The sequence below is a fragment of the Varroa jacobsoni genome, unplaced genomic scaffold (genome assembly GCF_002532875.2).
Source record: "Varroa jacobsoni isolate VJ856 unplaced genomic scaffold, vjacob_1.0 scaffold_841, whole genome shotgun sequence".
NCBI classification, from domain to species: Eukaryota; Metazoa; Arthropoda; class Arachnida; order Mesostigmata; family Varroidae; genus Varroa; species Varroa jacobsoni.
In genome coordinates, this window is record NW_019213743.1 from 133,785 (window position 1) to 149,718 (window position 15,934).

At 42.2% G+C, this 15,934-nt stretch overlaps 1 protein-coding gene across 2 annotated transcripts; it reads left to right on the forward strand.

The window, feature by feature from the left end:
- The first annotated feature begins 5,880 nt into the window (after positions 1-5,880).
- Positions 5,881-15,565, forward strand: LOC147752971 (zinc finger and BTB domain-containing protein 8A-like). Of its 2 annotated transcripts, none has more exons than XM_086970011.1 (3): positions 5,881-10,382; positions 10,644-10,847; positions 11,052-15,565. In XM_086970011.1, exons 1-3 carry the CDS (start codon positions 10,354-10,356, stop codon positions 11,146-11,148), a joined length of 330 nt encoding a protein of 109 aa, XP_086826137.1. In that variant the 5' UTR covers positions 5,881-10,353; the 3' UTR covers positions 11,149-15,565. The 2 variants fall into 2 exon arrangements, with proteins under 2 accessions (XP_086826137.1, XP_086826138.1); XM_086970012.1 differs by having other exon boundaries at positions 11,077-15,565.
- Positions 15,566-15,934: the final 369 nt, after the last annotated feature.

Below are 15,934 nucleotides of genomic sequence, written 5' to 3' on the forward strand. Positions count from 1 at the left end.
TCTCTCAACAGGTTACCGTGATGCAATAAGAGAAACTCGTGTGAGCGATGCGTCCTCTATTGGACTGAAACAGTCAGAAATATCGAGAGACTGGGCTACAAGGCTCTCTCTACGGCCAAACACTACGGTACAACATTCGCGGTGAGGCCGAGGCCGCCTAATAGGTGGAGAGGGTAATGGAGCCGAAGTTGATGAGAGGCGGCTGAACCGGAGCCAGCGGAGTTCTGGCCTGGCGGAGTACCTCTCCATGTGTTTTCGTTCTATTGAGTGAGGACCAGCTAGCTTGACCGCCTATTCTATCTAAGCGGACGACATCAATGGATCAGAAAGCCCATATGAAACAAAAATCTACTATGATGGTGCTGGTCATAGAAGTTCCTCGCGTAGGCAGACACCACAGTGTGTCTCGTTTGAGGATTCTTCGATCAACGTGTACTCTGTTAGAAAGGGCTGTACATGACTGAAAAAAATGTGGGACACTCAAGAAAGCCCGCATGCCGCTTGGTTATGATCCTCGGATCGGGAAAGCTCGTTTGGCATCGAGCTTTAAATTGATGTCATGAAAACAAACTGTTTGTCTTTATATCCATGGTGCTGTGTGTTAAAATATTTATTACATGTGGGAAACGAGAACGTGAGAGTTGCGTGAAATATGTTTAGTTCTGAGTGCTGAGGACACAGTAACCAAGTAAATGGCCTGTAACGTGTGTTTACATAGGAAGTCAGCAGCCTCCGCTGATGAAAACTCGGTATTATAGTTTTGCTGTCAGGTGAAGTAATTTGTAATGTTTAGATTAGTGCTTGTCCTGCGGACGTCGCCGTCCTCGTGGGTACCTTTAAAATGCAAAAATATCAGTGAGTGTGTTACGGAGAGATCCAAGGCGAGCTCAAAGGTCTCTTCGATCTAGAGAGCGTTGAGATGTATTTCTCGTCATCGAATTGGTCGATATCTATCAAGGCGCAGATTGTTTTGGACATATATAATTTGATTTGGTTTTCTGTTCTACGAAGCGTGTCCATGTTTTGAAGTTTGTGGTGAACAAAAGGTTTCAATTACTTTAACAGATGGTAATGGCGATAACTTTTTGAAAATACATAGCTATTTAGGTATACTGTTTGTTGCTCATTCCCAGAGCTTTTCAAACGTACTGACTTCTAAATACGTTTGTAGCTTCAAGTGTTCTATCTCAATAGCTATTATTTTCGCTGACTTTGTTCGCTGATCCGAATAACTAAATACATTTTATACCTTCAACGTTCATTTTTGCATATCACGGCTTAAATCCGACCCTAAAACGGCCCGCAGTAGCAGCCGTTATTATGCTCTACTTAGAATACGCATTGTAGCTTCATCGGCGGCAAAAGTAATGTATTTTAAGGTCATTCAGTACATTTCATCAGGCGCTCTGCATTTTCCTCAGACATTTCTGTATCCTTTCCTTCATTTTCACGTGAGTTTGACCCTCACTTCCTGTTATTTTTATTCACTGTAGAAGTGTTAGTTTTCACGATGCCGCGAAGACTTGCGTGATCAGGACACGTCGTGCGTTCAAGCGGGGATGTTCCAAAAAATGCCTCTTATTTTTCGGTCGTTTGGCAATTTTTTTTCATGAACTCTTGTTTTCTCTTTTCTGTTTCTTGCCTTTTTGATTTGCCACTCCGCAGCTTACTGCTTTCCACTCCCTTTCCTTCCCTAATTCGTCCGTTACGAAGACTACTACAGGCCAGCAAATGCTGGTATGATACTAGTGCTTATATCTTTGTTGCGGTCTCTGCTTGTATCTGCGTATGGCTACGCAGGAGGCGCTGTCTTTTTACCTAGTCCTTCAGCACTTTTCGTGAGTTTGCCTTGTTATTTTTCCTAATATATATATATATATATATATATACATATATATATATATATATATATATATGAATAAGCGAAGCCGCTCTTCGTTGTCGCCTATCGTTTTTCGTGAGTGCTTCTCGTGAAATCGCTGCGTGCCTCGTCACTTTGCCAGTAACTTCAGCGGAACAGCGCCAGTGGCTCGGCCTGCCGTCTAGCTTGCAGCCGCCACCATGTCTGACTCGCTGCCTGTCGGGTGACTCTGCGTTTCGGAGCGTGAGCTTGCGTTCGTGTTGAGAGCGCATGTGTGACTTCAGCCCGATGTGACTAGTTGTGTGTGTTGCAGCGTGTGGCTAGTCGCTTGGCCGGTTGATCCTTTTGTTGGTTGGCCTGTCTGTGTACAGGACGATGTGTGTGAAGCGCGTCTGCTGCCCCAATCGTGCTCGCTTGCGGCGGCGACGGCTGCTGCTTCTGCTTTGACTGGTGCAATTTCGGAGTGACGAGATGCCTCCATCCAGCGGTGACTAGGCAGCAACGAGCTGCTGTTACCACCAGCCTGCCTCGGCAGTTATATCGTATACGGACGGACGGCCGGCCAGCAGCAGCAGCAGGCGATTACTCGAAACGACCGCAGCAGAAGTTCCGCGCCAGATTGTTGTAGTCGTCGCCCAGCGTCAATATCGCCACTACCAGAAGATGGAAAAGATAGTGAACGGTGGCTTGCTGCTGCCGCTACCCGCGCTGACGGCGTGCTGGTGACGTTCGGTGTGGGTTTTGTATCTATCATGTTCTGTATTGGCGTCTTTGGCGAGGCAGGCGTGCTTAGGCAGGCTGCGGTGAGACAGCGGTGGCCAACTGCAGATGCTGCCGCTGTTGAAACAAGTGTCACAGCCACTATATCCACAACAACAGGCACAATATCCGTACCTTAAAAGTCACCCCAGCAGCAGCAGAAGTACTTCGCGAAGCAGACACGAGTTACTGAACGAGGTAGCAAACAACAGGCAAAGCTCATTAACAGCAGCAGAAGTTATAAACAACATTTGATTAGAGAAAAAAATAACAAATAAGATCGGCATCGCATTAGCGCCGAAAAGGCGCGCGAACGGTTATAAGCGCGTAACAGACTTGAGCCCGCGCCGAAAAACGCGTTAGCCTTGCTTAGTGCCCCACAGAAGAGTCTATTAATCGTAGACTCTGTCGAGTTGTACTGAGCAAGAATAAACACTGGTTGGTAGCAAATTTATTGACAATGGACTTGTATTGAAGAGATTATGTACGAATAGGTACCGTTTGCTTTTTGCGCGCAGGAAACCAAAGAAAAATGCAGTAAAAATGTGTGTTATTATTAGTATGTGTGAATTATTTAGAGGAGTCCATCAGAGATGGGTGCCCTGGCATATTTTATAGTCCTTCTCAATTTGGTTTGCAAACTGCCTCAATCCGTCAATCTGGCCTGGGCCACAAAGAATTTTTTTGTTGCATTACCTTTTGTACCTGATTGCATTTAATGCTATTTCTGAGCAAAAACACTGAAGTTCGTGTGGAGAAGCATTGTCGTACAATGTCGTAATTACCGAGACCAGACAGGCACCATGTTTTGCGTAAATCGCAGCAGTCACGGGGACGTTATGCGTCGCGAACGGTTACCGATGTTTCCCCCCAAAAAACTGATTTAAGGTTTAATTTGAGTATGAGCTAAGATACTTTCTAGGAACCTAAAGGGTCTTCTTTAGTTTTTGTTACAGCTGAACGATCACTTGGGTTTGTTGTGTTTAGACGAATCGTCTGCTCTCATAGCAGAATTTCGATTTCTCTCATGTCCGTCTAAAAATAACTAAATAAACTCTAATTGATAATAATGACTGTTTAATGATATAGAAATATAAAACGAATTGACAAAGCATCTTAACTACATTTTCGAAGCCTGCCGTTCGTGTCAATGATAGGGCATTCATTTATGAATATTAATTTTTAACACACACAAGTAATGTGGCAAAGATCTGACCCACGTCTAACTATTATAAACGTCTCCATAAAGGCGCTTACACACTATAAATGAGTTGTATGCGTATGAAAAAACTCGCGATGCAGTTAGTCATATCAGAGATGACAGCCATCTTGACGTGCATTGCCATGACGCATTAACTGATCAGAAGACGCTGCCTCTAAATTTGTCTAAAGGCGAATTGTGTATATGTGGCTTAAAAAACTTTTTCTGCCCTGACGCGTTACCTCAACTTCTAGTTCGAACTCGGGCGTTAGCGAATGGTTACCATGGCTTATGGCTACCATGTCATTTTATAAGTCTGTTAAAGAGACCTGGTCAGACATGTCTAACAAGACCTACTTCCAAACTAGGCTTTTTGTAATAGTAAAGGCAGGTCTTCAATGCTATATCAAAGAAGTGATTTCGATGACTTGTTCACATGATAAAGGTAGCAGATGGCGCTAAAAAAGCTAATCTGAAGGGTAAAATAAAGCATTATTTGATTTTTATTTTATTAATATCTTGCATGTGAAGCGCAAAAGATCGGAACATAAATTCTGAAGGAGACGGCAAACATTCGATAATAGACCTTCTCGACAACTTAAAATTTACAGAAATAATGTGTGATAGAGTACCGCCCTAGAAAGTAACGATTTCTCAGAAGAGAGAATTTCTTCTTAGGGCCAATAGATTTCATAGAATATCTACTACTTCGGTTTTCACTAGACCCTTTGAAATCTGGTAACGGCAGAAGCATGGATAACAACGGGCCTGCCAGCAATCGAAATCGTATTGGAGATATTCTCAGATCTTTGTCGGCGACTGAACAAACAAAAAGGTGAAGGAAATTAAATTAAAAAACGCATAGTCAAATTATAAATGTAGGACTAATGTGGCATATCCAATACGTGAAATGCTCACGCGTCACAGAAGCTCATCTCTAGAACGCGCAATATTCTCTTAATATCGGATTTGATGAAACTGTAGCACCGCCATCATAGCTTGGTATTGATAACCGAGGTCGCTTTGTAGCCTTTCAGAGATGTCGTCTGACAACAGGGAGGTACAGGCAATTCTATCTTTGATTTTGTTCAGCGTACTTCTTCTCGATTCTATCATCTTCGAAATCCTTGAAGCAACCTAGACCTGCTAGCAAGAAAATCCTAAGAAAACTTCAAAACGAGAATATCTGTTAAATATTTTCCTATTATTTGATGGAGGATCCGTCATTAAGGGGCTTGCGCGGCGTAGGTCCGAACCACTTAGATCCATCTGTAAGCTTTGTTAATAATCTATTTTTTGAATACCATTCCACCTAACAGCGACTTCCGGGGCTGGGCAGCCGTCGTCAAGCAACGCGTGACTGTGACCCGCATTTGGCGTCAGTTATCAACTAGGTGACGTATATTGAGCTCTAAGGTGCCGTCTTTTCGATCTGTCCTCTTAACTTCATATGTGGTTATTTGCGCGTGCTTTCCTTTTATCTATTGATCCCCCTCTATATTTGTCTGTGTGCTTGAGGTAAATGTGAGGAGGCAAGCTCTCAGATTGTGAGGTGCGGCGTGATCGTCCACCAATGCTTAAAGATGGGTATCGGTTAGTAGCAACATATAATTGCCAGCGATGCTGATGATGGTGATGCTAGTGACCGGTAGAGTAGTTCGTGGTCCATCGTGCCCAGCGCCATCATCAGCACCATTATTATCATTAGTCTAAGTGCTAGCAGCTTGGTCTAGCGGTCAGTCCTTCGGCTGTTTGTTAACCGGCGCAAACGCTAAAGCGCCTTCACATCCAGCACGACAACAGGCAACATTGGCTGATTCCACCACTGGCCTGATCGGGCAAACGTGAGTATCAGTCTCCATCCGCCAAGCAGCCGTGATCGGCGCATGGTCGATATCTAACTATGTTGGTTGTTCGTTTTCGGCCGTAGGCCAGACGGCCAAAATAACCCACAAAAGGGCTGGGTACTCCACGCTATTGGTGTATTGGTGGCGCTGTGGCAGCGCGTCTTCTTGTGCCTTTAATGCTCTATGATGCTCGATGCGAGCTCGGGCTGCGTGATCCCCGATGGGCGTCCACGGCCCACCTTCCCTGTCCGTGTGCGGACGTTCACCGCAAAAGCGTCACCGCTAATGTCGCCGTTTTCGTCGTCGTGAACAACGCTCAGCGACGTACCTTCTTCCTACCAGCAGCAGCGGCTGAACCAACAGCCGCGCCACGATCCAAAACCACCACTGGTCAGGCATTCGTCCAAGTGGACATAACTACACTTACCAACTGCCACTGCTACGATCATCATCACCTCGGACTGTTGTTCTGGCCACCTAAACGAGTGGCGGACAAAACCAGACAGTCGCGACAGCCGCAGCAGTCGTAGACAAAACGAGTGAGCGCTCAAATGAATTGGACACGGCAGGCCAACGAACGAGCCTACGGCGTGCTTCGCTACGGCTGGCGTTGCTGGACGTTTGCTATGCTGATAACATTCAGCTCCAGCCGTGTCCAAGTGTATGCCTGCCTGTCTTTCTGTGGCTCTGTCTGTTGGTTTTTCCGTCCATGACTGAGCCCGCGCGAACACCTATGAGTCTATAAGCGTGTGCTTATCATCGACGTTGCCGTGGCCCCGAACTGTGTCCGTAGTTGTGTGCGCGTGGCGCCTGTGAACGCTGTTTTCGGCAGCGGCGGCTGCCGTTGCTACCGCTGCTGCTACATGGACGGAATGTGTACTGATGTCTGTTGCTGTGCGCTATATTTTCTGCTGGTGCGTCCATCCTCCTGGACTTGTGTTGTCTCTTCCCACCTGTTGAGGTCTTGTGTTACTGCGAGGAGGAGCGTTACGCGCTGCCAATGTTGATGTTGACGGTGCTCGACATGACCCGCGGCCAAGCCCCCATGTGTACAGATGACGGCAGTAATAACAAGCAAGCCACAACAGCAAAGGCAAATAGAGAGGACAAGTTAAAAAGAGGAGTAGTATTCGCGCAGGTCCTTGTTGTTGTTACCACTCGATTTGCTGTGATTCGTATGGCCTGGTACATGTACAGCTACGCCTGTAACCCCAGTAGACGGAGTAATGGAGGATATCGATGGAGCGTCGGCTTATGCTCGTTGCTGCATGTCGTCTTTATAGGAGACGTCTACTTAGGGTCCCATTACATTAAGCATTACTTTGTCTTTACTTGTGCTTTTATTTTCATTTTTTTTATTTTAATTTTTTTTATAGATGACTTTCAAGACATCCAACTCAGGGTTGAAAAGCTTGTTATTCACCGCGGATAATTTACGACTTTTAGGTTTTCTATTACTGTTCAAAACAAGACCTGCAAAAGTCACACTTTGCTCGGCCTTTTTTTCTGTATAATTGGATTAGGTATAAAGACTACCAAGCTCCGGTAACTACTTCCGCAGAGCTGCTCCGTGATTCTGACACGCACACGTAACTCCACCCCGAGGATCGCATAGTGGAACCACGCTTCCTTCGTTGTACTGTTTAGTTATGCAGGCTATACTTAATATTCTAATTGTCGTCGTACATACATACGTACGTTAAGCTGCCTTAATCCATCTATCTGTTTGTGGTAGACGCTTTGCCACTGCTGTTCCCTCTGCTGGTCGATGAGCTAGGTGAAAAGCAACGGCTCACGATAGCTGCAACGGAATTAACAGAAAGAAAACAACAACAACAACAAGAACAGCGGTGACGACCAACGCCACGAAAAGATACTTCAGCGTCATCACAACTGCTGAAAGGCACGACAGAACGAAAACAGCCAGCGAAGGTAGAGTTGGTTCACGCTTGCTAGTCGTGGTGGTCGTCGTGCTGGTGGTGATGGTTGTGAACGCAATGATCACGGCATCGCCAAGAGCGGCTACGGAGGCATCGTTCTTCGTGTTGTAATGTGGTGTGTTCTTTTTGTCTGTATGCGCGGTGCGTGCGTGTGTGTGCGATCGTGTTCGGTAAGGGAAGACCAGACGGCTGCCTGCCTGGTATCTGCTGGACGAAGATGAGAATGGCCGATGTCGAAAAAGTCGGCAACAGCAACGGCGCTAGCTGCAACTAAAACTACGATAGACTACTAGAAGTCGTAGTACGTTAGAGCACAAGATGGTCCGCGCACATGAGAGCGATAGAGAAAGCAAACGAAAAGCCAGCCACTGAAGACCCTTGAAGACCAAAGAGCGCCTGTGCAGTCTACTGGTGGTGGGTAATGAAGACAGAAGTCAAGTCGATAGTAGCAGCCGGAGGTGCAGGAGGCAGGTACGCTACGACGCTAACAGCGACAGCAGCCGCAGCAGGCCAAAGACACCAGATCGAATAGAAGGCGAATCAGAACCAAACGAAATAGCGTGCTCGAAAGGAACATACTACGCTGAAGTCGACTGCTGAAATTGGCCCGGCTGGACGAGGGGGGCCGAAGGCCGAAACACGATTAAGTCACGAACAACGAATGAACAAATACCGATGCCAGTGAGCACAGTTACCGCGGCATGGCAAACGATAGAATGAGCGAATGCGCACATTTGCTCTGCGCATACAGCCGCTAAGTCGACACAGCTGCGGGCAACGGCTTCGTCGTTGGCCTGCCTCCCCCCACTCTCTCTGTCACCGTTTTTCGTTTCCTATTTTAATTTGTAAAGCACGATGAAATGCACTGATACCTACGCACAAGTACGACTCCTTCGTAGGATCATACAGGCGTTCATGTTGTGAGAGCTGCAGGCAGACATCTCATGTTGTAGGTACAGGAATGTTCGAACAGCGATAAGCAGACGGATACATAAACGTATTAAAATACGCTACGTGCATTGGTAGTGATATACTGTAGTCGTGCATAAAAGCAGTTTAAGGGGATGGAGCGTTCAAGGACGTTGCTTAACAGGTTCTTTTTAGATTTATCGCATACATCGTTTACTATACTATAGATGAATCTTCACGCTGTTTTTATTTAACAAGTAGTCAATGTAAGAAACCTGAATCGCATTTCTCAAAAACAAGATATCATGGCTATATAAATCGTTTTTTCCTCGTACAAAATTATAGTAGCAATGGTAATGGATCGAATTCACGAATTTTGAAGACAATTGTGGATATGAAGACTACGATTCGAAATTTAGTCATGACAAGCCCAACGAGATTAATATTCGCTATCTACAAATACCAGTAGCTCCATTTTAGTGAGCAGTATCTGATGAATTGATTCTCAAATGTCGACGTTGATATATATTCTTCTACAACAAGGCCAATAGATCACGCAGTTTTATTAAAAATGCAATCTTCATTCTTCTGGATCCGCATGATATCTCTCTAACTGGCAAACCACCTGCTTGTTTCTTCAAAGTAGATCATCACATAATACCAGAAGACTCAATGGGCCATTAACTTTAAAAGTATCTATTCGAATGTTAATTAAATCAGTTCAGTGCCAGCACCTCTGCACAAAATCTCAGCGGTAAACGAGAATTTATTTAAACGGAGATGGATTTCGCCAGAACGCTGGTATGCTACATATCCAGCCTCGTTACTATATAGCAATATTGTAACGATCATTTGCTTCAACACTGCGCTGTGAGAGTTCAGCGTGTAGATACAACGAAACTCTGATAACCTGTCACTGCTATGGTTTTATGTTTCGTCGAATAGAAATTACCCTTATATTTTTCTTTTTGCTTTTGAGCGTAATTAGCTTCGCTTGTACGTCTCAATTCACTACGCGCTGATTGTGACGAATCGCGAAGGTACTCTGCAATCTTGCCTATTTCTGCAATCAGTCCTAACAATAAAAGACACTAGGCGCTATGCTTCAATTAATTTTGTCCTTCAGTCCTTCCAAGATACTCCTCTGTTTCCATGATATTTTAATAGCCGTCGAAAAGATGTCTTCGATTCTTGTGTGGTTATAGCTTCATTCAAGTATGGTCTCCGTTACTCATTTAGATATACTAGAGGGGGGTGTAAAAGTTAATTCGGTGCTATTCTTTCAGGTGGTCTGTTCCGCAGTTCTGGATAAAGGAGAGGACCGCAACTAGTCGCCTGATATTTCCTACTCGAGTTTTAAAGAAATACATTCTTCGTAGATGTTTGCTTTTGTTTTTGTCACAAATAATAAAGAAACATTGGCTAAAAGATTGCATGGTGTAGTATTGGAGAAGGGCGTGTTGCACTTATCCTGTGCAAGATCATTACAGGAATATGTTAGGTTAGGGCTTCGTTCATGTTTGGCGTTTGTAACATGCATGTACTCGTCCCAGATTCTTTCTGTTTCTCTCTCTTCTCCCCCCCCCTCTCTCCCTTTTCCCTTATGTCTCTCCTCGGTATAAAAAAGTACTTGCTTATACATTTTCGAATGAAAACCGCCCCAAACGATAACTCTATGGTGCCTTTGGTTTCTGTGATGGTTGCCACCGCTTATGCTGCGTAGTGTTCTGCGATTTAGAGATCAGCTTAGGTCCATCGCCTTCGTCAAACCGTTTCGGTCGAAAATGCCCCCACTGTGCCTACTCGTCCGATTCGAAGCTTGAACTGCAGGCACATATGCGGGAACACGATGAGCGACGGCACCGGTTAGTAGACGTTCTTTTCTACAACGACAAGCTGCTCATGAACCAAAAATGAAGAGTGAACTAGGAGATGAGTTGGTATAAATTTATTGCGATCGAATATGTGTTTATTAAATGAATATGTAGAGTACAATAAGCACCCGGTGAGCCGTTATCTTATGGGGTACGTCTTCTACGATAAAAACGGTATGATCACTTGAAAAAGTAGAAAACACACGTGAAATTTTTTAACAATTGATTCATCTGTTCGCGTTCTAATTACAGCTGTAAATACTGCCTGTTTTCGGCGATGACCGGTCCGGAGTTGCGGCGTCACGAGCGAACCCACACAGGAGAAAAGCCTTTTACATGCAAATATTGCGGAAGGGCGTTTTCAGACAATGGGAACCTGATCAAACATGAAAAAGCTCTCCACACGGGTGATATGCCTTACAAGTGTCACATATGTCCATACCGTTCCATTAGAAGGTTTGTGCCGGTTCTGTCCATACAATAAAATAATAACATTTAAGATGAAGGGGCTCGCATATCGTGTTCATATTTGTAGAACACCCAAAAGCTGACTGACTTAAAATATACATAATTAATATTTTTTGTAACACCATTGTTGGAAAGTCTTTTAAAGTTTCATATTTGAAATTGTATTAAACAAACTCTTACTAATAATCGTAGATCTTGGCGCACTTTTCAATCGCAGAGGATTCTTGCTTCAGCACCTGCAGAAGATTCACGATGTATATTTGGATTTAGAGAAGGTAGGCTGACATAAGGCGCCGCTTGATGCACCATTAGTCGCCAGTGACAAGGAGAAGTTGCACGACTCGCGGAGTGGCGCAGGTGTTTCAGCAGCAGTTGTTACACAGTGTAATCGACGCTCCCGGAATGTTTTGACCAATGCTAACTACGAAACCGATAGAGAGAAGATTGAGGAAGAAAAGCGTCTCTCTAACGGCAAACCGAGAAAGTAGCCTGGTTAGTGCCGCTAAGGGTTGTGCCGCTTAAGGTACTAGATTGCCTAATTCAAACACAACAATCTTCAGCAGGGTTTTCACTGCACAAACGAAATTTACCGTGATTTGTATTATATATATATAATGAATAAGAATGCCAGCGCCCGCACGTATTCAAGTTAATAAGCTACGTACCTCATCAGTACCTTACATTGTTGTAACTCGAGTTGTAGGTTATGGATGTCAAAAGCAACAACACAGGCATACAGACAGATACCACTCAGAGTAGTCTCTCTGGTGATTGCAAGAATGAGCGTTAAATTAGGGGGGCCTGTTTTGAATCCTGTATAAAACATAGGTATATTCATCGTGTTGACATTAACGAGCGGTTAACCTGCTGAGAAGTATTCCAGTATTTTCTCCAAAAGGCATTTATTCGTGTCGTGTCTTTGCGATGCGATCGGTACATAAGCCTCTTATATATATATATATATATATATATATATATATATATATGTATATATACATTGTATATTTTTACATTATATTATAGCAATAATAATCATTATTCTTTTTCTCATATGATAAACGATGCTTCTGACTGTTGAGTGCAGCTTATTTGGTCTGAAACGGCGCGATATGTCAGGTCAAAATCGACGGGACTTGACCAGTTCTCTTGGAGACAGATGTCGGATCAGAAGGTTGAGATATGCACCGGCTTGACACAAACCTGCATCTGATATGAGAAATAAGCCAAGTATTGGCGTAAGGTTGTTAAGATAAGGCGCACAGAAACGACCGATCGGTAACAGCAGGTCGGATAAAAACTGCTAGCGAGCTTCCGCTGTTAGGTGGTTTAGCATACCAACAAGCTAAAGGCAATTCGTTATCAAATACGTTCATACCATAAGAACTACTATGTGACACTGATTAAAGCGAAATTGCTTTAGTCCAGCACACTCACCTCGTTGAGACATGCATCCCCTTATTTTTTCAAAAAAGTTTGCGCTCTCATGCTATCGTGCTTCTATCTGAAATGTCAGAACGAGCAAGAAAACAAAAGATATTATTTCTGATTGGCGCGCAACAGTATGTCGTGGGCAACTGTTCAGTGTACCGGGCTGTATAGTGTAAAATTTAAATATGATTAGTGCGTTCCACTATTTATTTTCACCTAAGGTCGTACGTGATTTGCTGTTGAAACTTGATATAGAGTCTTTGATTGAGAATGCCTTAATTCAATAACAATGACTTAATTCAAATCACGGTTTGACGACGGTAGAGCTATTATTGAGCGTTTTCGATGGTGGAAAACCTTTATTCGCTGATGTGTAGTAATCTTCGGTTCATTTTTTGATCGTAATAAGTGTAACCTATTTACATGATTAAATAGCGCCTGCAGGTGTTAGACCGCGTACCGAACTTTCAAATGACGAAAATCTGCGCGATGCAAGTCGCGCATGAGTTCGTATTATTAGCATCGTATGCATTCCATTTGACGAGATAGGCAAAACGAAAGGACGAGTGATGATGATTATGATTAAAAAGTCCGTATTGTTATCTATTATAGTTAAGGATGTCAGTACCTTTTCTAAATAACGACACTTCATGTGCCGCCGTTGTGATTCATAGTTATCTCGTATTTCTATCCCACCTACTATTATAGTTTGGTGATAATTATTCTGCGAAGTGGCCATAGGCTTTGCACAGAGGTGCCTTGATTTTGTACGGGAACAATGTTTGCTAAGGATTTTAGCCCTGTTCCAACGTCCATAAGCAAATGAAGTAAGCATAAATTGCAGCGAACGCTGAGTAAAAACATATTGTTGAAACGGCTAATTTCGTCTGCGAATATTTTCTTTTTCTTCCCCATTCTGACGTTCAAGTAAGCAAATGCACTGCATTAGCTTATTACTTGTATTATGACGAAGTTGACATTTATCAGGATGTTCCTACCTTAATAAAATAAAAATTAGCTGGGTATGCAAGTGATGATTTGCGTTTAAAGAGAATCCTAAAATGCAGTGCTTGAAACGAGAAATTTTAGTTGCGTACAATGCACTTGCCAACAACGAACGATTTAATCGGCTTATACATTGAACTCAAGATCTCGAAAACCCAAAACACATGGACATTTGAGCAAATTAATAAAATATCACTGGATTGTAATCCGTACATAGAAGATGGATCTAAGCCACAGTAATGACATAAAATATCAGGCGAGCTACTGAACGCAAAAGAAATTCAAACCCAGCGCTGAGAATCTGTTTTGAACCAGATTGCATAGACTTCAGTGCGAAGTAAAGATCATCGGCATATATATGGGTACAAATAGGTGTATATAGACCCATTGATTGTGAGACATTTTATCCATTTTATCAATACCCGCAGATATTTCTGACTTGTGAAATCCGCTTACGAGGTTCATCAAGCAAATTCATTTATTTTAATAAAAAAACAGCTAAAAAATAAAATGGCGGAATAAAGTACCGGATAGTATTTTTCAATGTTTTTTTTTGTCTGTAATGCCTATGTGCAGTTTAAATCGTTATATGTAAACAAGCTGCTCCTTACGACTTTCCAACCAAATACAAGTACCACATGAAACAAGATAAATAATTGTAACAAAAAATGTGACACTGAGGAAAATAAAAAACGAGGCCAATTATAAACCTACCACTGTAACGGGTATCATTTATGTATTGTGAGCTGGCCTACTTTCAGCTTGCGCTAACACGAAAGCGTTCTAATCATATTGAAAAGCACTGAATTCGAACAGGATTATGGGACTGCTTCAAAATGGCACCATCGATCAACACGACCTAAATATACGCCTTCTAAAGAATTCTTTGATAAAATTATACCGTCTTAAGTATCTCATCTTTGTGTTCAAACCATCCTTTTTTTTTACAAAAAAATGGGAAACTTTATTCCGCACCTGCACATCGATCTGTATATATATATATATATATATATATATATATATAGTCACACACATATTACCATAATTGTATTAATGTGATTATTGTTACTGTCTGTTACGATTTCAACGCAATGGTAAGAATAATCGATGACAAGCCAAACTGCGCGAATTATTGGAGTTGTGTAATAATACTGATATTATTCTGTAATAATTGCTCAGAAGAGTGCAGTGTAAAAAGAAAAAAACCGACAGAAGTATTATTGATAGATCGCCACACATCATACGATTCCAATATATCTGTTCTATAAGCGCTTAAGTTTTGTGTTAAACTGGTATTGTTTTTATCATAGGAGCGATACAAGCATACCAAGAAACTTAGCTGGGGCAAAGTAAGACACGGGAAATTACGAGTATATAGCCATCGATAATTATGTACAATATTCGACATCCTAGCCATGCTTCGTCTAACTTTTGTTTCATCTGTGAAAGTGAAATCAATTCGGTTGTTTGATTTCTTTCAGCATAGGTAAATATTACTAAATTCAAATCACAGTCACGGTCTGTAGTAAGTATATATTATATTCGTAAGATTACAAATTATAATGTGTTGAATACATAAAGGAGTCCAAGCTAGGATAGGCAAAGCAGGCTCATTACTCATCGACACGGCAGCTGCTAAAAAAAGCCAGTAGATCAGGTCGAATGTAGAACCGATCGGATAGGCCATGTCTTGCTCTCAGGTTTCTTATTATTATTTTTTTTTTCAAATCAAATCATGCGTTATACTTTGTTTTGTGTGCGTATGCATTTTTCGTTAATTATTCTTATAATCGTTTTACGCGAGTGTTATATTCAATAATCTCATTGCGGAAGCGTGGCACCAACCCATCTAAAATAAGAGACACTCGGTTCTCTCTAGACTTGAGATTTATAGTATTTAGTGGATAGAATATTCCGTTTGAACGCAGCTGAATCGGCTGCGTTTTCGTGTGAAGTTTGTATTTGTCTCAGGGGATTACCAAATTGCAGAAGCCAGGTTGCTGGCCCTCGGGCTAGCCCACAATAGTTGATTATTTTGGTGATTTTTATATAAAAAAATCTGTAAATATTTATTTCTTTAAATAGAATCCACTGACAATAGTTCATTCGCACACAGACACCGGCTGCGTGTGAAACTACACACACACACTCAAACATAAAGTAATGAACTCGAATGAGTACATTTGAGAGCGGTCAACTGAGAAAAACGTATATATGTGCAGTACTATTATTGAGAAATAAATGTGACACACTGAAGAATTTCAGAAAAACGATTTTAGCGTATCTTTTTTTTCACTAAATAGTAGTGCTAAAATGACGAGCAGTAGTTGTAAGTGGTTGGTTAAATATTAAAATATGTAAATAAATATTAAATTTTATAAAATTCCGACTGTTCTCTGTAAATTAAACGACAAATATTACATTTAATTTTGTGGCTTCTTCACAAAAAACTAATTCTAAAATTTTTATTAATTAGAATTTTTCCTGTCGGAATCGATGTTGCTCACAGAAATAGAACCGACAGTACCCGGCAACTTTGTAATTACTTATTTCAACAACATTTAAAAAAGCCATTCTAAGTCCGCCCATTCTAAGTTTCATCCGTTTTTCACTAAGGAGAGGAACAAAATTTTCTCACACAC

Excerpts from the sequence above, each read along its gene's own strand:
- LOC147752971 (XM_086970011.1), top strand. The coding sequence starts at position 10,354 with ATGCGGGAACACGATGAGCGACGGCACCG. Across the intron at positions 10,383-10,643 it reads CACGATGAGCGACGGCACCG|CTGTAAATACTGCCTGTTTT; the intron begins GTTAGTAGACGT and ends TTCTAATTACAG. Across the intron at positions 10,848-11,051 it reads CCATACCGTTCCATTAGAAG|ATCTTGGCGCACTTTTCAAT; the intron begins GTTTGTGCCGGT and ends TAATAATCGTAG.